Source organism: Oenanthe melanoleuca, chromosome 2, assembly GCF_029582105.1.
Source record: "Oenanthe melanoleuca isolate GR-GAL-2019-014 chromosome 2, OMel1.0, whole genome shotgun sequence".
Lineage (NCBI taxonomy): Eukaryota > Metazoa > Chordata > Aves > Passeriformes > Muscicapidae > Oenanthe > Oenanthe melanoleuca.
Window position 1 is genome coordinate 30,091,655 of NC_079335.1, and position 21,163 is coordinate 30,112,817.

General features: G+C 36.8%; 1 protein-coding gene across 1 annotated transcript in view; it reads right to left on the reverse strand.

The window, feature by feature from the left end:
* Positions 1-21,163, reverse strand: part of ZFHX4 (zinc finger homeobox 4) — a 150,064-nt gene that overhangs the window by 20,517 nt on the left and 108,384 nt on the right. Inside the window, exon 5 of the mRNA XM_056483682.1 lies at positions 4,883-4,999. Coding sequence (XP_056339657.1) covers positions 4,883-4,999 — 117 coding nt within the window. The remainder of the gene's footprint in view (positions 1-4,882; positions 5,000-21,163) is intronic.

A 21,163-nucleotide genomic window follows, 5' to 3' on the forward strand; every position in this document is an offset into this window, starting at 1 on the left:
GTGTAATATTTGATCTTGCAAAGACAACATTAAAGAGAACCAAAATAAGAGAACAGTTTTCAAGGTAAATACCAAATCCTTATGGTAAAATAATAACTAATTGAAAACTGAATCATACAGGGACATATTCTGAAGGGCACTTAAAAAAAAAATCTAACCATAAAACATATTTTATGACTTACACCTTAATGGTAATTTCCCCACACATTGACTTTCATTCTTAAGTTGTTCATTATTTCTTTTGGTGTAATTTAGGCCAGTAATTTTTGAATATTGTAGCTCAAGCTAAAGCTTATTCCTGCTGTATTTCCCTATTTATAATGGTCAATTCATCATCACTTGTTTATCATCTGAAAAAGTCCCTTTTTGGAAACCCCTGAATTTTTGCACTCTCAGGAACAGATCTCAGAGGCCTCTTTTAGACTGCTCAGTCACTGCTGGGCCAACAACCCAAAGGACAATCTATGCTTAAAGGTAAAATCTAAGTGATCAAATCACATAAGGCACCATTTTATTACTCACTTGGCTTTATAACTATTAATAGAGTACTCCCTGGCCTATCTGTATTTACATACTATTGAAGTATCTTAACTGTGAGAATTATGGGAAATAAAAAAGTGACATACTATATTATGAGAGAAAGGTTGTTTCTTGGGTTTTAGGACAGATTCAAATTATTAACCTCTTTTCACTTCCAACTGTCAAAAATGTCTCTACTCTTTCTTATCTTACAATATGTTACTTTTAAAATATCCTTTTTAAAGAAAAATGGGCCAAAATCTCAGCTGATGTACATGGACATGGTTATACCAGAAGCTGAATTTAAAAAACAAAATGAAAACATTCTGCCTTCTCTTTCCCTCATCACACTAGATTGTTCTCAACTGGTTGTTTCAGAAATTACAAACCAAATTCTCCTTCAAAATTTACTTGTGAAAATTTGTCTAACTGTGTTTTGGCAGTGATATTTAACTGCTAGTGAAATTTATCTTGAAGTGCACCCTGTGTGTGCCTGGGCACACACAAGTTAATATTGCACATCATCTTCCACCACAGGATGGAATAACTTAATTACTTCAAAGGGCCTATAATAATCATGAAACACATAGTTCTTGTTTCTATAAAAACAAGGGGGGTTTTTGTTAAATTTCTTTTGTGGTTAATATAATAAAACAGTAGAGTTATAAAACACGGTGCTGGGGTCAATAAATGCATAACAAAGCACAGCTTTTTACAATGTTTACTATGATATTTATATAAACTGTCAAAGTTTACAGAGGCTTTGTTGTTTTTGTTGTTTGGCTCTGGATTCATTCAACCTCAAGCACTGTTACTTCTTATATGACTGAAGTTGCATCTGGCCAGTAGTAATGTAACGAGTCAGGGACTTATGGTGAGCTTTAAAGAAAAGAAAAAGGGTGGTTGATTTTGCCCTCTGGCATAGGGGAGTCACTCGCCCCTGCACGTGGAGAAGACCAGAGTTCCTGAGCCACACTGAACATGCCAGAAGCAGAGCTCAACTTTTTATGCAATGGTCCAGCCAGCACACCCAGTCCCTTCTCTCACTATACCAACACTCTGCTTTCCACAGTGAATTCTCTGCTTTAGGGAGATTCGGTATAAAAGCTGTAAACACCTATGGTCTTATAGAAAGGGTATTAAAGGAGGAAGGAAAGAGAAAATCTCATGGTCCTGAGCATACTGTGTACACTCTTCTCATAACTACATGTTCCACTGCCATGCCACTCTTACCAGGCAGTTGAAAGAAAAGACTAAATCCAGTTGTTATTCATGTTTTAAATACTCACTTTTTATTCTTGAGACACATTATTTTTAAGTTGGGGTTTTTTTGTTTTTTTTTTTTCAATTCTGAAACACAACTGAAGTTCTTTCTATAATATAAAATACACATCTTATTTTGGATGAATATTGCCATTTCAATACATTTAGCTCAAAAAGTAAGTTTAATTATAAATAAGTGCCATGAAATAGACTAGGCAATGATTGCCTGTCAGTAACAGAATTATTTAACTTGTGTAGGATTGCTAATATAAAAATGACACAATTCACTGCAATTCAGATGTCACCGCCTTTGCAATATATTTTGAAGCCCCAAAATAAAAATAAAAATGTTTGTGTGACTAAGAAGGAGTAAGTTAATAAAGTACATATACTCGTGGGAAAAAATCCTGGAAAAAACATGATAAAACCAGTATTTTCTTATTTATGAATCTTTGTACTTGATAAAGATTGCATAATTTAAAACTTCTGACACATCAGATGATGTTATTCAGACTCAAAATAATTCTAAAATTATAATTACTGGTAGAGTATTCTTTCTAATTAGAGTAGAATGAAAGGATAATTTTCATTGCAATAATGAAGGTTAATTTCCATCCTTCCTCATGTTTACTACCTTATTAAAAAGTGCTCCCCTTAGCCATGGCAGAGACATATTACATTTTCAATGCAAATGTATTAATCTGGATAAATTCCATATTAATTCTTGCACTGCATAGAGCTGTAATTTGGATTATAATTAATCTAAAGTGGCACTAGATTTAAATGACAATATAAATGAGGCATTAGTAGGCTTTTCTATTCTGAATGAATATTCAACAAATATAACTTGCATATTGCCAAGTCTCATTTTGAAAGCTCTTCTCCTTGAGATAAGGTAAGCAAGGCAGCACAACAGCTTACACAAACACACTGTTACTAAATACATGTTAATCCTTTCTTGTCTAATAGATTCTATGCTAAAGAAGGGTCACACCACTTTCCTGTCTAACTTGTTAGTATTGTGATTAATTTATTGGTTTTCCTGAGATTTCTTTGGCAAGACTTGCAACACTCAATTCATGAGAAAGCCCAAATTAACATTCAATTATACAGAAGCAGTTATGCAGTCATTAGAAATACTTGTCAGCTGAGTAAAAATTAAGATGATGGTCGGAATGTTGCATATGCAGAATTAATTTAGATTAAGAAAATAAAAGTTTCTAAAAGACTCAGGATTTTACAGTACAAACTATTTGCTGCAAAGCACAAAGGCAATCATGTATTTCAGCCCTTGTTTTTATATGAATCTTACTGCAAAGTTATTTGTGTAATTGCTGGCACGGGAATGCAGAACAATTATGCTGGTTTTTTGTAGTGCACCCAGTAGGCATCTGGATATAGGTTTGTCCTAATTAAACTTGGCCCTTATGAGTGGCTAATCCTGATGGAATTTTGAGAATTCCCCTTCAGTACTTTTTTTTCTAGATTCCACTTTTTCTTTTTTTCTTTTTTTTTTTTTTTTTTTTTTTGGCTGGGGCTTTAATATTGTATTCTTTCCTAAGCGGGTATAAATGCACAAGCCTAAGAAAAAGAGAGGGCTGCTTAATTCCTTGCAGTGGTTCATACTGTCCCCTAAGCAAAGTGTATGGCAGGAAATGCAGGCTGCAAGTGGCTGTCACCTCTCTCCTGGGGAGTGTCCGGGCCAGCCCCTGAGGAGAGCGCATAGCAGGACCTGTGTCAGCCTGGGAGCATGGCTTTACTGCACTGCAGACAGTTTTGACCAAGTCAGAGAGCCAGCCAAGGGGAATATACATTTTAAACCACAACACAGCTTCTTGCTCAACATCATCCTTGTCATCATCGGCCTTCCCTCAGTCTCTTGATCTCAAAAAATAAAGCGACTGAAGAGCAGTCGAGGTTGTAAACTGTGATGGGTACTGACCTTAGCCCGTCAACAAGCAAACTTAAAGGAAGCTTTAATCTTTAAGTCAGTATTCTGAATTGACTTGGCACAGAAAGGGCCATCTATAATTTTCTTTTGGAAATAAATTCAAAAATGTTTAATCTGTAAAGAGCAAACTGCAGTATGGGCGAATTGGGTGTAAAGAAACTCAGATGTAAAATGATATTTTTTCTACAACTATATGTCTTTATGGATAACACAACCTCCTTTGTATGCTGCTGTCATCAGCATACAAGGAGAAGATATATGACTACCTGAAACTAATAGGCTTCAACCTGTTTCAGCACTTCTTCTGCTTCAGTGAATCCAACATAATGTAACTAGGTATAGCGTGCGGCAAAAGTAGCCAATGTAATATTCATTGTGACCATAGATTTCCATCTCATACATAAAAAGCATGGGTGAAGTCACATATTTGCCAAATCAAACACAGAAAAAGCCTTGGGTATCTACACCAGATGCTGGCCCTAGGTTTGTTTGTGCACAAGTAAATGTCATGACATAGAGGTTTTGTTTTCAAAGACAGTAGCTTTCATTACTGGGCTTTGTCTATTCCAGGAGATCAAAATTACCCAACCCATAATCCGTTTTCAATGATATTTCCTCTTTCTTAGGCTGAATCATCTGTAAACTTTTTCACTGGATTTTGTGTATTTTTTTGTAAATGCCTTAAATAAATGCCCAGGAAGAGGCTGGATTCTTGGGAGTAACTAATCTGTGAGCAAAAGCAAAAAATAATAACAAAAAACCCCACATTCTTTGGGTTAAAAGGGGGGCAAAACCTGATTGAAGAAAAAATTCAAGTGGTACCTAATCCTATGCTTATGAAAAATTAATATGCCATCAGAGGAATCACAAGTACAGCAAAGATTAATGAAAGGCGCTTAAAAAATTACAAGCACACAAACTGATTTGATTAAAAAATAATCTCGCTGGTCGTCCTGTAATATTCTTCAACTTATCCGCATCTATCCTGTCAGATGGTTATGATTAAAAATAGGTCAATGGGAGGCTACTGATAGAAATCACATGCAAGATGCACATGCAATGAATAGTAGTGGGAATGTCCAGACAGTTTAAAATTAAAGAGCATTTCATAAGTTAAAAAAAGGGGAAAACAAAATTCTAGCATCTTACCAGAGTCTTTACTAGATTTTTTGCCTTCACTATTGTCTCTCTCACTTGAGTCTTTATCATCAGCCACAGCCACTGATGTACTTTTAGCAGACCCTTCTGTGTCTTCACCTTGCTCTTCTGTGGACAAACACAGAAAAGATCTCAGGAAAGGAACTCAGTGACCAGTTAACAGCAGTTAAAAAACATGCCCTGTAATAAGAACAGCACTTAACAGAGGGTGGCAAAACAGGGGGAAAAAGGGTCGGGGGAAAGAAAAGGGAAAGAACAGTGCTTTAAAGAGACTGGATATTAATTCTAAATAATTTGCAGTATTTCAAAATCTGACTGTGTCTTTACAAGAGTACCTGCTTTACCCCAGTGTGACAGATTTAAAGCCTGTCATTTCGTATTCTTTGGCTAGAAATGATTTGTGTTAAAATACATGCACATGCATGCACACACACGCATACACACACACACACACCCCCCACAGGCTGGAACAAAAGCAAGCACATGTAAAAATGCATCTTGGAGCCAAAAAAAAAAAAAAAAAAAAAAAAAAGGGAGAACTCAAATATAAATCCTATTAGTGCAGCAGTATCCCGCTAATTGCAGTAAGTAAGTATTAGGTATTAGGTACTGTATTAAATATAAACCTCTGGCTTTGCGGGAGAAGTCTCAAATTTTGTCTCCAGGGGGAGCCATTCAGGATAAATGATGCAACTTGGTGTACAGCTTCTGAGGAAGCAGCATTACCCACACCTCACTTACGTGTTCACACCAGCTAGATTACATGGAAATCTTCACAGTAACTCAAGCCCATTTAATTATTCGGTAAATCTTAGCTATGCTGCTACTGGTGGATTAATCTGTTTATGCAGTTAGCTTCTATGCTGGGGCTGTGTAGCACTAATCCGTGAAAGGCCCACTGTTCCTTTTCATCCTGTGATCATTTGTCTCTCACTGTGCTGATGTCACATTTTAATGAATTTTTAGCAATCTGAGTAATGCCAGATAACCAGACTTGCAACTCCCTACAGCACGGCATGCTGTTTTCATTGCAGCACACATACACACACAAAAATAAAAATCATATTTCCCTGTTCAGGTAGGAATTATATAAATTAGGAGGTGAAGGTAAAATGGGATTCGAAGCACCAGGCCGCTCGATTTCATAAAATCTTTAATGACCATATAAATTAACCCTGGAAAGGCAAAAGGTCACAGACACACATTTGCATACACTCTTCTATTCACTTTTGATAAGCAGAGCTTTTATGCAGGGAACATGATACAATTAACCCTTCAGGAACCATACAAAATGCAGCTACCGACATTTTAAGTGTCAAGCATTAACTGAAAATTACACACTGCATAAAATTTTCATTGTAAATGCTATAGTGATTGAAAGGGGAAATAGTGGCCCTCTTCGCACCCCATGTTTTATTAATAACATTCTGACAGCCGAATGAAATATCCTCTGTCATATGTAGCAGCTGAGCACAAAAAAATTGCTGCCTATTGCCTTACTGCCAGCCATAGACTGAAACCCTATGCCTGGGCAAACAGCCCCCAGATCGATGTGGCAAACCTATCCGATTCTCAACTCTCTGCAAAACCTTTTGTAAATCAGAAGAGAAAAACACAGCTGCAATTTTGGAAACCAAGCTTCTTTCCCCCCACCTCCCCCTCCAAAAAAAAAAAATAGAAATCCTGACCACAGATCAATGTGTTTTGCATTGACATGGAAATACAAGAGGTTAGCACCAAGCATGTGTGTCCACTTTCTGGAACAATGCAGGGAGAAAGACGGTCCGTTCTTTTAAAAATAATTGCATATTAAAAAAGCTTTCCGTGCGACCGGGAAGGCCCCTGACGCTGTGCGAGCGCTCTCCTCCCACGCTGGTAGCTAATCAAACACGGAGCATCCCCGCCGCAGCTGGAGGCGAGCGGGCCGTGTTGTCGGGGCGGCGGGATGCGGCTGCGGATGCTGCGCGCCTCTGATCCGCCCGGCCCGGGAGCACACATCATCCCCCCACCCCGTGTCCGGCCCCTCGGCCCCACCGAGCCCCCGGCAGTCCCTTCTCGACTCATCCTTGGGAATGGACGCCTTGCTTCTTTCACTAGATTTACTGGCCCAATCCCCCTGGGCTGGAAAATGAAGTGTCAAAGTGCTACTGAGTGTCCTTATCTTGAGGGGACATAAAATTGTAAGGGCTATCGCGGCACACATTAATAAAACATTGTGTGTGTGTCAGGCAAAGAGAAAGAAAATTATGAAGGTACTAAAAGAAAAGCTACAGTATCATCTGGGTCTCATCAGACAATTTTTGCAGGGTGCTCTCCTGTTTTTCTGGTATGTGTTTTAAGTGTGAGAGAAATTCCCAGACATGTTCTCCTATACATCATCGTGGTGTCTGACCTCAGCCTGACCCTGGCAACAGTTTGAGAAATCTGAATGTGAACAAAGACTCTGTGTCAGCAGCAGGGAGAGATTGCGGGATAGACTTTCCCCATCAACTTAATCGCAAACAGCAGTTCTGAGGCCATAACTTTACGGGGCTGCACCAAGCCACAAACACATAACCTTTAGAGGTGAAACTGCCCCTCGCTCCCCACCCCCCCTTCTGTGATTTTTCTCAGTCTTGTGGTGCTCCCTTTGATGTAGCAAGGCAATTAGCTGTAATGTTCAAGTACTGCAGACCTGTTTTATGGTTTGGAAGGTGAGAGCTGTTTATTACAGGTAGGCTCCTGGGGGCCATAAAGGCTTTGCAAATTTTTAATCATGCAAAAAACTAATCAAAATGTAACTTATACACACCATAAAAATTAATATCATTATTATGCATGGTATAAATTGCCTGCCTTGGCTTTCAATGGCACTCCCTTCTAGAAAATACATTTGGCATTCATTTCAGAAATATGTATGGCATTCACTTCAGAAGTAAATTTCATAGACAGAAATGATAATACAACTTCTCCTATTTTCCTTCAAAATTATGGAAAGGTTGTCTGAGACTCGCACTGTCACGACATATATCAAAGGGACAAGATGGAAATAAAACAGCTCTAACTTAAAAGCAGTTAGCAAATTACAAAAAGTCCTGAAGACCGTTTGTCAGAACAGATATTGAGGAAATGTAACTAAGTGTGCTATCAAAGACATTACATTCCTATGCCAGAATGCAACAAATATCTTTTTTTAGCAACATTTTTGTTCTTAGCACATGTGCCAACCAACAAGAATACAATGCAGAAATAAAAATTGGATGGCCCCTGCTCAAAGACACAAAATTATGAATTATTATGTATCAACAAAACACAGTATGATTGTGCTACAGATTCCAGAGTTAAGTTCCAACATTCTGTTTTAAATTTACAAGAGTCTTGCCCATATACATTTACAAATGTCAGCTTTGAAAATGAATAGAGCACTTGATTCAAATGCACTTTAATGGCTTTAATAACACTTACTATTGCAATATGATATTTTATTCACACCTGTTTTTATTTTGTCCAAAAGTTGAAAATTTCTTTTGATGTTGGATGTCTTGGATTTAGCCATTATCAACCTTTTGCCTCACAATTGACTTAGAATTAAACATAAAAATGAGGTTAGCAACATTCTGAACTAAAACTGAAATAATGAAAAATGAAAAATTCTTGTGTCAGAGGTAACATTAATCAGTTGATATTGTACTTTCCATGTTTTATGTCATGTACTTTAGTATGTTAATCTACACACAGGTCTAATTCTGTACTGATCTTATGAAGTAAGATCCTTGTGATTTTCCTCAGTCCAATGAAGTCAAGATGTGTGAAGATTTCACTTGCAAAATCCAGGCCTCAGCCAAAGCTGATTAGCAGGTACCAGCAAAAAAAATCAGGTAAATATTCACACATAAGTTACAAAAGCCTTACTTATGGAGGTGTGATTTAAGGAATCGATACATACACCATAAACAAGGGAGGGTACAAAAACAAGGGAGAAAAGTATAAAATCTTTAAAATTAAATAATTATTAGTAAAACAAGACATGAATGAGTTGAAACAATCCTCTCACCCTTAATTTAAATGCATTGTGATAATCACAGGGCCAATCACCTTTCCCTGCGTTTTATCAGAGAAGTTTCCCTGCTGATGAACAGCACTGGGAGTCTGTCCTCTAGTCTGTTTAAAAAATATATTATTTTCAGGGGTTGATTTTAGTCCATTTTGGGTTTTTTACATCATTGATATATCAATTAATAGTCAGTAGTTTCTGGTTTTGGTCCTGGATTATTTTTGTTGTTGTTGTTGGTATCCCTTTCGCCCTCTCCAAATTGCAAGTAATTTCCTAAATAAAGATGATCTACTGGTTGTGGGTGAGTAATTGTGGTTATGAGGGAGAAAACAAGATTAAGCAAGTGTTTGTGGCTGAGGGCCGGATGGATGGGGAAAAAATAAATCAATCAACTAAAGCAGTAAGCAAATAAATATGAAATGAGAGAGAGATTTTTAAAAATTATAGTGTTTTTTTACTGAATATGTTCAATATGTAGCTGAATCTAAGGTACCCAGAAGTGTTTAGCACAGCTGTATCCCAGGTTCAACCAGTAGAGTGAAGGGCTTATTTACTGTCCAGATGAGAAGGTTACCTAGTAAAGGATAACAGTAGTGTGTAGATCGGAGGGATGGACAGACAACAGATAATGTAGGAAAAGAAGAAACAATGGAAAAGGAAAACAGAGAAAAACCCACAGACTATGCAAAAGAAGTTAAACAAAAGCAGGGCTTGTGGATTGACTTCTGGGTTATCCCAGTTGTACTGCTTTGCTGATAAACTCCTCCTGACTCCTGCACTGTCATTTATTCACCCAAATATTCCAGTATTTGTTCTATATTCTGGCTGGCCTTGCAGAGGATGACTGAGGAATAGGATGCCTCACTCATTCAGGATCTTGACTGCATCCTCTAGTGGTCATATTTAATCTTCAAAAAGGATTTCTAATTTCTCCTTTAGGGACTCGGGGTGAATAATGGCACCAACCCGTTAATAACTGTTTTTAATCACTGTGTTATATTCAGAAGTAGAGCTCTTAGAAAGCTGAACTTCCCACAAACAAGCCTATAATTAAGTGATGATCATCATATTGACCAGAAAGTGCTAACTAGCAGTTACTATCAAATTGTGTAATTTTGTTTTCTGGTGCATCATTTGATTTTTTATGGCAGCCTAATGCTTCTCACTGAAATGCATCACTGTGCCAGAGGAGGCCGACTGCAAAGCTGGCAGGACAGTGTGTGCCTTGGTGGGTCCTTCCCAAGGAGTGTCACAAATCACACCCACTTTGTCCACCCACTCCACCCAGCAGCCTGTATTCCCCACTTGCCACACAGCCTCACCCCTCTGGCTGCTGGAGGGAGGCAGCTCTCATCTACCCTACTTGGTTTTGATTCTTAGCTTCTGAAGGCAGAAAACACCCATTATCACCAGCTAATCTGCCCAGCACTTCATTCATTCCTAATCTAGGTTATTTTAATTTTTTAATTTTTTTTTTAATTTTTTTTAAACTGAAGTCTACTTCCAGCTGCTGGGAAAGGAATGCTCTCCCCAGAAGTTTGGAGGGGTGGGGTGTCTTTTTCAGTCCGGCTGCTGTGCAGCTTGCTGTGCAAGCTCTCCCTCCCTCTCATTGCTTCCTGGGATTGTCTGCTTTCTAGCCTCCCTCCCGTAGTCTCAGAGCAGAGCAGGAAAATAATAGTGGAAAAGAACTGTTGGTAAGCTTATGCTGAGCCATGCTGATTTATCAGAAAATACAAAAATCTGTGGTTTGTATTTTTGTTGTTTTATTTCTACATTAATATTTTATCAAATATTTTGCAAGAAGCAAAGGAAGCATATGCTGACAAAACCATTAACAGAGAATGTCAGCTATTCAGAATGAAACTCAGAAATGCTTTCCAGATGTGATTGGAGATGTGCAGTTAATCATTTATTATGCAGAAAGGGATACTTTTCTTACTTGGCCATCTCTAGAAAGGCATTGAAGCATGAAACTATATTGAGAATAGTCTAACTTTTCCAACTGATCATTACTTTTCTTTTGGCTGCCATTATGGTTCATAGAAAATGCTGTTTCCCCCATCAGCATAAAGCATGAAGAGCACTACCATTGTCTGACTTAGAGACTAATACATTTCCATCAAGGTTATGTAGAAAAGAAAATTAAGCCTCATTGCTAATTCTTATACAACATGCTGGATATATCCTGTCTAATTTCAGGCATTGCTCTAAGTTTATTCTCTGTGAAGGGAGACACAGATATCTTAAGGGCACAACTCTGACTTTACATAGGTGAATTGCTAATTCCTTCCTGATTGCAGAAGGATTTTAAACTGATGTTTAGTGTTTGGAATGCAGAATTTTCACCTCGACACTGCTGCTAAACAATGGAAGTTAGGTGGGTGAAGCTAAGCCTGACCTAAAGCTCAGAAAGTCAAGGAGGGTTTCGTCATGACGTTCATCAGTGTCCTGCCTGTTCATTTCAATCCAGTGGGAGAAAAAAACCCAAAATACTGGATTTTCACTTTACTTTTTCTGTTTTGCTGTTCAATCTGTGTGTTCAATGTCCCTTCATATACAAACACTTCTACTGTCCCTAATTTCTTGCATTTTTTCCTACATGTGCTGAGTTTCTAAAATATCATGTAAGTGTTGAGATTGAGTCTCCCATTGACAGTTTCCAGAAAAAATCTTTAGAGTTTATTTACAAAAAAACCACAGTGTTAATTAAGAACTCATTTAAAATATCATTTAAATGATGTATTTTATAAGTGACTTAGTTTGGGGGTTTGTCTCTGAAATACACTTTAAAGTTCTTTTTATTTACCTTCCAGACTTTCTTTCTGAATTATTCACCTCTTTTTGGCTCACTAACAGCGTGTCTCTGAAATTATCTGTAAAAAATTCTGTTAGTGCATATATTTCTTCTTTGTCTTTTGAGAATACTAAAGTAAAAGAATTTATTTTCTTTGCCATCTCCTGATCATTTTGGAATGACTATCCTCTGGTGGTCTAGCAGACCTAATGACTCCTGCAGGCTTTTTATTTCTGAGATACTTTAACAATTCCTGTTTAGCTTTTCTAGGTACCTCCACATATTTTCACCTCATAGCCAATCTCTATGTTCAGTTTTATTAATATCACTTTGGCTTTATTTCCACTTTTAAAGATACTTTTTCTGACCTGAATAAATTCTTGTACTATGTCTTGTAAGCTAGCTAGCTACAGCTCTCCAGTTTAAATATTCCTCTTTCTTGACATGTCACAGGCAGAAGTAGGTGATCTATTTATACTGAGTAATATTTTTCCTGAACAAAAACACTTTCTGAATTTTAAAAAAATAATCTTTATAGAATTATTTGTTGGGGGATTGAGGTGAGGGAGCTGTTGGTTTGTTTGTTTTCTACAATTACCTGACAAGTAGTCTACAGCATATATAGGAATCCATGGATTTTTTTTTTACAAACTTACTTGTTGCAAATATTAAAGTTTGGCTTCTTTAACATATGTGCACATGAAGTGGTCCTTGGGGTTTTTTTTTTTTCAGAAAGACAACACAGATGCTATTTTAGCTCTTCCTCCAACCCAGATCACAATGTTGGAGTGATTTGTAAGAATCTTCACCAAGACATCCACTGCAAATTACTCCAAAGAATCTTCTGTAAAAACTGGATTTCCTGGCTCAGCTCGAGCTATACTATTAAAAATAAAGTATACTGACATATGGTCAAACTCCTCTGACAGGAGGAAAAGATAAAAGTCTGCTCATCAAAACCAGTAAAAGTAGTAAAAAACAGCAGCACATTCCTGCCCTCTTGCTGTCTCTTAGCCCCTTTTGTTACTGTCTTTCCTTGCCTTCTCAAGACTCAATCTGGGAAATTCAGGCAACAAACTTCTGTGTAATAATTTGAGTATTATGAAATTTTGTGGAATGTTTCAGTATTATAGTATTTTAGTGCGTTTGGGGTGCTCAGCCATCACATCACACATCTATCCCCTTTCCCCAGTAGCAGGATACTTTCAATTTCAGAACTGTGCTTCAATACCTCGACCCTGGTCTTTTCTTGCTGCATTGTTTGAGGTCAGGAATTACACTATACTATCGATTAATATGAGTTCACTGCCAAGTTTTTGGAGACACTTTGATGGCATACTCTGAAGATGAGCAGTATCACTTGGCTCTCAGCACAATGATGTGTGACTCACAAATACTGAAATAGAGGAGATAGCAGGCAGAGATTTTCTGAATTCAAAAATGCCGATTATATCAAGGGGCTCTCCCAGGGCCAAGCCAAGCATTTCAGGTCACCCGGAACTGCTGTACAGCTACCTAGATCACAGCAACAGAAGGGCATGATTTGGCTTGGTTTATATCCATTTTGCTTTTTACTAAAGCAGTGAAACATAATAGATAATGTCCTCCATCTTTCATTTCCTCTTTCCTTCAGTTAAGTTTTTCAATTTTCATTGTTCTGTGCACTGCACTACTCTTACCTTTCCTAAATGTTCATCTAATTTGAATGCTCTTTCTTCCATACACAGCAAATGCCCCACACCCTCTAAATTAATTTTCATTGTCAGCAATATAATTCTACTTTCCTGGAAGCAGAGGGCATCTCTTGCCTATAGACTTCCCACTCACAACTACCTAATGAGCACAAATCTGCAGTGCCAATCTAGCTAAAGTCCTGAAATGCCCTGTGAGGTGACTCTGTTGATACCACATCTGAAAATACCTCAACGAAAGCTTCTGAACAAGATCTGAACTTAACATTTGTTTTCAATGTCTTTGGAAAAGTAGACAGCAATTGTAATCCAGGCTTCTCACCATACGCCTTTTCATTTGCTAAGAGCTTCAAAAAATTTTAAGTGCTTGAGCTGAAATCAGCTATGCTAAATCTCTGCTGCAGGCTGGATAGCATGTGTTTGGGTATTTTTATTTTGTTTTCTTTTTGTTTGTTTCTTTTTTTATTTTTTTTTTTAATTAATTTCAGCCAAACTGACTAATCTACTTCTAAGAATAGGATTAGGAAAAATATATTTATATATATATATGTACATTTTGGAAATCTTCAATATTTCAGTGATTTTAATTTGGAACCCAAAATCTGGAGGACAGGATGATGTCTGGCACGTGGTACATTCTATTAAACTTCCCAAATTCAGCCAAGCAATATAGCTTTTAAAAATTCTACTTACCCATGCTCATAAAAGCTCCCTGCACTGAAGAGCTGACGTTCTGCTAGGAATCTGAAATCACTGAAGACACTCACACCCCCCACAGTGCTGAGAGCTCACCAAAGTGCACAGGCAGTCACATCCCACTGAGTCTCCACAAACCTCACCACCCAGTTCCAGGGACTGTGACTTACGAAGGTCTTCTAAAACACAAATTCTCCTGGCAGCTTCCCTTCACAACTAGACTGCAACCACATTGTCCTTACTATGGTAAAACCAGTATTTCTATTATTATTATTATTATTATTATTATTATTATTATTATTATTATTATTATTATTATTATCTTTTTTTTTTTTTTTTTTTTTTTTTTTTTTTTTTTTTTTTTTGTCTCTGAATCATTGTACTGGGAGCTATAGGAAAGAAGGAGCAGCATGTTCCCCCTGTGCTCATAGGCTGGCAGGAGCAAAAGAGGTATGGAAGGGAGATTTTGGGGTCAGCATCCCAGAGAAAAGTAAATAAAATGTGGTCTGAGGAAAAGAACATGAAAGACCAGGAGTTGGGGAAGGGAGGAGAAACCGAGGTGAAAATTAGGATCAAATGAAAAATAGATAGAAGGCAGGAGAGTAGGGCTATAATCAGCCACACACCAAACTACAGCACCAAACTGGACTGCAGGAAATAGACCTGGCTGGGACCAAAAGTACAAAAATGCACAGAGAAAATAATAGGTGCAGACAATGATTACTAGGCAGTGAGATTAGAAACTTAATTTAGAAACATATGGTGTCCCCCACGGCCTAGTTTTAAATCCCTGATTTTTTGTTATTATAATTTTGCTTCTTGCTTATTGCACTACCCTTCACCAGTGTTTATCCACAGAGAAGACAAAAACATTCTGCTACTCTCAGCTGGTTTGCTAGCTCTAGTAAAGGGGTCTGTGTAGCAAATTGAAACCCACTGATGTTTCATGTGACTTCTAGTAGAGTAAGAGTACTACATGGTGAAATTTTTTTTCCCAGCTTAAGTCTTAAAAGCTATGAGACTATAGATGCAAATTCTACTCTCCCCCTTATGTTTTTAGAGCTATTAATAATATCACAAAAATAAAAAATTTTAATATCTTTAAAAATAAATAATCATCCCTTCTGAAACAATATTGAATATCTTGATCAAGCTTTACCTTATGCAAAACCACTAGCCTTATTCACTGCACAAAACTATTGATACTTATTTAGTGAAAAGCTATTCAGGACTTTTTTCCTTACAGTTTATCATAAAGCCACATGTTCCACTTACTACATCTCTTCAACTTATTCTGAAAGTCAAATTATTCTTTTTCATTATTAACTTCTTATTGCTGCACAAACATTAATGAATTTATCTTCATTATCTCCTAAGAGATGAGTAGGCAATTCTGCAATTTCAGAATGGGAAGTTATACAGAAATTGAGGTTAAAAAAAATCTAACTTGGAGAACCCAGTTTGATACAGATGGGACCCAATTTTTTCAAAGTACATAGCACTATATAGCACTTAATATGCTCAAAGCACAGCACTGATTGCTTTCATTTGCAGCTCTGTGTGTTCAGCACTTATTTAACACTATCGTAGAGCCTCCAATCAAGCACTTAGAAAATGAAGGCCACACAGTTAGTGAACTCCTATGAAAAGGCTGGGTAAGGTGACCTGCCTAGGGGAAAAAAAAAAAAAAAAAAAAAAAAAAAGAACTCTCCAGCAGAAACAGATATGGAAGCAAGTTTTTCATTGTCTTAAATACTTAAATATATCACATTCTATCTCTTCACAGTCTGTGCACAAGAATTTTTCTGCACTAAGTAGGCTGGTGTGAATAAAAGTGTAATATTTTACTGGTTTACTTTACTATGCTACATCCAACTTAGCTAATTTAGGACTAGTATTTAGGAACAGGAGTTGGGAATTTAGGAATTGTGCAGCGACTGTAGTTAGCAAATATAGTGAGGCAGATATCTCTTCTAACAGTGATGAAATGTAATAATTTTGAGTTGGCAAACAGTGTTTTCAGACACAATAATCAATTCATACATGTTGTAATTACAAAAAACACTGTAGCTTCTCTTATGATGGAAAGAGACAAGGAAAGATAAGACACAATTACAACTGGGGAGATGTGCTACATTTGTGAAAATTACTGTTTTCTTTTTGAAACAAGATGTTTTGATCACCTCAGCATAAATTAGTTCCACAGTTAAAACTAAGATGAAAAATAGAAAAGAAGATGAACTTTTTAAAGTATTGGCATGGATTTTCCAGAAGTTGAAATCTTCAGAGGTCATACTACAGAAAAAAATGGGCGTAAGTGAACACACGACATTCGATTTCCAGAAGGGCTCGGTGTTAATCTTAGCACCCATGGGCTGAAAGCTGAGCAGTTTTGAGAATCTCCACAGTCTTAGAGGAATTAGCAAAACGCCACACATTAGGCTCAGAGGATTTTTACCAATGCAAAATAGATGGTCAACACCTGGCCTTTAAGCAGATTTTATAGTCCTCATAAAACATATCCTCTATACACACCAACCTACAAATATATTGAGAAAGTTCCCCTCATTTCAAATCATGTGTTCACAAAGCCATGTGTGCTGGGCTTTGAGGTCTGGGGATTATAATAGCCACTCGTTTATAGTAGTATTTTACTTGAAAAGTGGAACATGATGTGAAGCAAGCAGCACATAACTTCCAAAACTAGGAGGAAAAAAAAAAAAACCCTATGAAGTTTCTTATTATAAGAGCAAGATTAATTTAGGCACCTTCATAAAAAATAAAATAAATTCTGCCGCTTACTGTATACTTAATCCATGCATCTTTAAAGACTTCTATTTTTAGTCTCATAGAGCATCTGAGCACACAATGTTGAGATCTTTTTAAGATATGGGTAAAAGAGCTTGAATTTGGTTTTTTTACATCTTCTATCAATCTCTTTCTAACAAAAAAAAAAAAAAATAGAATCAGTGAAAATTAAACAAGTGGCTTTTAGGCAGAGTCCTATCTTTATGTTGCTGACAGAGAGTCAGATTTGTTGTTCTGGGGACATTTCTGAGCCACACACATGAAAGACATTAAATACTTGCATCTGACAAGCATTTCAGATAACCATGTGAAAATGCAAGATGAAGCAACTACTGGAAGCACCACAGTTTTCTGTCTAAACACCTCTTTTTTGAGGTACACTCCCTTTAGTATCCCAAAGAAGATTGGGCAGATATTTTTTCTCTCCAATATGTACAACATATTCATTTGCCACTCATGGAACTTTAAAAAATGGATTGTGTGGTTAAAAAGCAGTGCTCCAGTTCAATTCACAGCAGAAATTGCATTCAAGATTTTGCTTGCCTGTTTTATTTGCAATAGTCTCTGTCCCAAAAGCACAGGTAGGAGAAGAAAGAGGGGCTTTCTCCTCAGAATTTGTTGTGGAGATGAAATGGGGCATCATCAATTTCATATGAACACTATTTGGGCAGGAACTTGTCATTATTCTGTCATTTATATTTATCTAGATGCTTTTTGAAAGCTTCCACATCTGGTAAGCACAGCACACTTGACATAGTCAAGACCAGCTCAGATAAACATACTTGTTATACTCTCAAATGAGGAGGAAATAGGAAAAGACTCTTCATCCAAGGCTTTTTGGAGTCGGTATCTATTTTGAACTCTATGTGACAATGAGGTGACATTCCTCACTCATTCCCCCATGTGCAGCATACAATTTGTCAGACTAACAAAAGCCATGTTTTAGCTGATGGCTAAGAGGGATCACAAGCATGTTTTTTGTATCTTCAGAGAATGTCAGCCTGGCAGGATGCTCAGCCCAAATGGATTGCATGACTTGTGCCCATTTCAGAATCTATGCATACAGGTACTGCAGTCAGCTTTCGGAGACCATCTCATGAAGTTATTACAAAGCTGAACATCATTAAAAATAGAAAATATTTTGCTTATATATATATATTTACAGAGAAAGAAGAATCAATTGACAAGCTGACTTCAACAGAAACTGAGAACACAACAGAGAACACTTTAAATTTGCTCCTAACTAGGGGAACTAGATACTTCAACATGAAAAAAGAAACAAAACTAAGCTGAACACTTACATTTCATGTGTCACAGGGTTAAGTAAAACTATTCTGCACCTCTCAAATAAGGAAATTCAGGCAGCAGTGTAAAAAAAATAATTTTTACCTTTATTTAACTAAAACATTAAAAGTCAATTTTAAAAATAGAAAGAAAATACTATTTCATCAGGATTTTATGAGCTATGACAAGCCCATATATGCTGCATTTCCAAATAAAATAGAAACAAGATTGGTAAGAAGGTCTGTTTGGGGACACAAAATGTATTCCAGCTCTTTCTGAAAAATCAGGTGGCATATCCTTAAGAGAAACAAGCTGAAAATGGAATCTGATTCAACTAGAGCTTCTTCCTCACAAGTGACTCATTGAAAATCGTATAAGGAATACCACTTGAGACTACCATAAATTCAGCATAACTAAGTTTGAGCTCAACCCTTAGTTTCTAATAGAAAAAAAAAATCAAAGGTGAAAACAAAATTGCTAAATATTTCAAAGACAACATGCAGGTTCAGCAGCTTTCAATTAATTTCTTCTAGAAGCAGCTGCTGATCAAACTTTAGAGAAGACATATTTCATGTATGTTCCTTAATTCAAAATAGAAATTTTTTTCAGTCTTACTGCTGTCATTCATTCCCTCATAGCCAAAAAATGGACTGCTACTGGAAGCCAAGACCTACTGCTTATCCCCTGGCCACCAAAGGCAAGTAGGGTACTTCTGTGGGCTAAGTTATAGGTGTGCATTACTGTTGGCAACAGCAAAGAAACGTCTTGTTGCAGGAATGTAGGAAGAGTTGTCAACTTTTGGAACTTTTATGGAAAGTCTCATGATGGGCGCTATACTCACAATCTCAGCTAAGAGTTATGCAAGAACTTGAGCTTTTACTTGATAACAAAGTTCAAAAAAATAATGTCATAGTTCTGGGGGAAAAAAAGAAGGAACAATTTTAAAAGCACCACCACCATCATTACATAAGGCCTAAGCAAACAGAAAATCTAATACTCAACTCAAATACGTTACAATCAACTCACAATTATCCAGAGTACAGGGGTGGGGTCACTTAAATAAAGCAAAACCATATGTAAACTACATTCAAAGAGCACATTTAGTACATTCACTTTTGAAGTAATTCTCTTACTTCCACTTGTAAACAGCAACCTATGGAATGAAGAAGTGGTGGTAAATCGCAGTGAGCACAGCAGATCTGACAGAACAATATTTATTTTGTGTCCTGTATTCTGTAACTATGGGCTGCAGCCAGTGGTGTAGGAAACAGATGGTTGAGCCACAATCCACGTAATCAGTTCATTGATCATTCAAATTTGACTTCTTTATAAATATCAGAAATGTTAATGCACTCTTATGACTGTTGAATTATGGAATTGAAAATACTACAAACTGTCAAAAAATACAAGTTACCCTCCAAAAACCTTCCCCCAATTAAATTCCCGTGGCTGTAACTTAGAATAACTGTAAGCCTTGTAAAAACCCTTTTACTGAATGTCTCCACCTATGTTTTTCCCCTCCAGCTACAAGCATATGAAAAGAAAAGCTGAGAAATGAAGAAGTTGTGAAATTTGATAATTGGGTTAATGATAATAATAAAAAGAAACCTTTGAACAATTGAGGGCAAAAAAATATCTTTTATTGGGAAGACGTTTTCTTCCTCAGATGAATTATAGATCAACTCTGTGGAAAACATTGTTTGATAATTATTCTAGGGCTCCTATGATTAAGAAAACAGTACACAGCCTGTTCCATTTTAAAGAGTCCCCACCCTTGCTTAAGCAGAAATGCAGTTACAATAATTTTATGGTACATAAAATGAAAACAGTTGGACTACCATGTAACAGCAAATCCGCATACACAGCTTTATAGATGTACAGGATAATTTAAACCCTGCTGTTTCATTTGAATTGTGTTGAATCTTTCTTTATCGTTTCTTCATCTAACCTAATTTTCCTAAACCCCTTATTTAATATTCCTCCTACTGTTTGTTTATTTTTCACTGAAAGAGCACAATAGCAACAGAAACAATAATTTTATATAAATAAAGGCTAGAACTGGTGCTACATCTTCTAAGAAGTGTGAACATTCCACTATCTCTTTCTATTACAGTGCTTCACAACTTTTCTTTGTTAGGGGAGAATCTAATACGACAAATAATCAGTCATGAAGAATGAAGCAGAACTCTGCTAGTGACTGCTGAGCCCAAATGATGCATTGTACAAGGAAGAAGACAATACAGTAATTCTTTGTAACAGAGGACAGCAAAACAAGAAGCACACAACACAAGTTCTAAACTATTATAATGAACTCTGGGACTAAAGACCAGATTTTAAGCTTTGATAAAGTTGTTTTCAGCAGCACACAGATGCCTAAAAGATGGTTTAAACGGCTGTGTGGAAAGCTCTGAAATGAAAAGGATGCCCAGTGGCGCAGAGCCAATGTTGTCAGTTTTCATTCTGACTACAGAACTAATGTCATTGGACATTACCAATTCCTATGTGTAGAATAAGAATTCCAAACAGCCTTAAACTGACCTAAATCACACCAGTTTCAAAAACTTTTTGGGAATGTCTGGAATTTACCTCGGTTAACTCCCTCATTTTTAAATGCAGAGTCACACTGGGACACTAGTGCAATTCTGGAGACAAGTACTTTTCTCAATACTCATGGTAAAAGAATATTAAAATTTCAAAGTTCTTCAAGAGCTGGAAATAGAATAAAGCTTGGTTTGCCATCTACATTTTGAAAATGAGAAGCACATCAGATTTCTTCCTGGATGGAGCTATTAAATCTATTACAGAGGAAGAAAAGTGAAGTTTATAAGAATCTTGCCCTCTGAGAATTTCAATGGGTAAAAGCTGTGGAAATTTCACTTTATTGCCACTGTTCCGCCTACCACATGGGAGCACTTGTAATATTGATTAAATTGGACATGGACAGCAGAAAAGTATGTAACATTTAA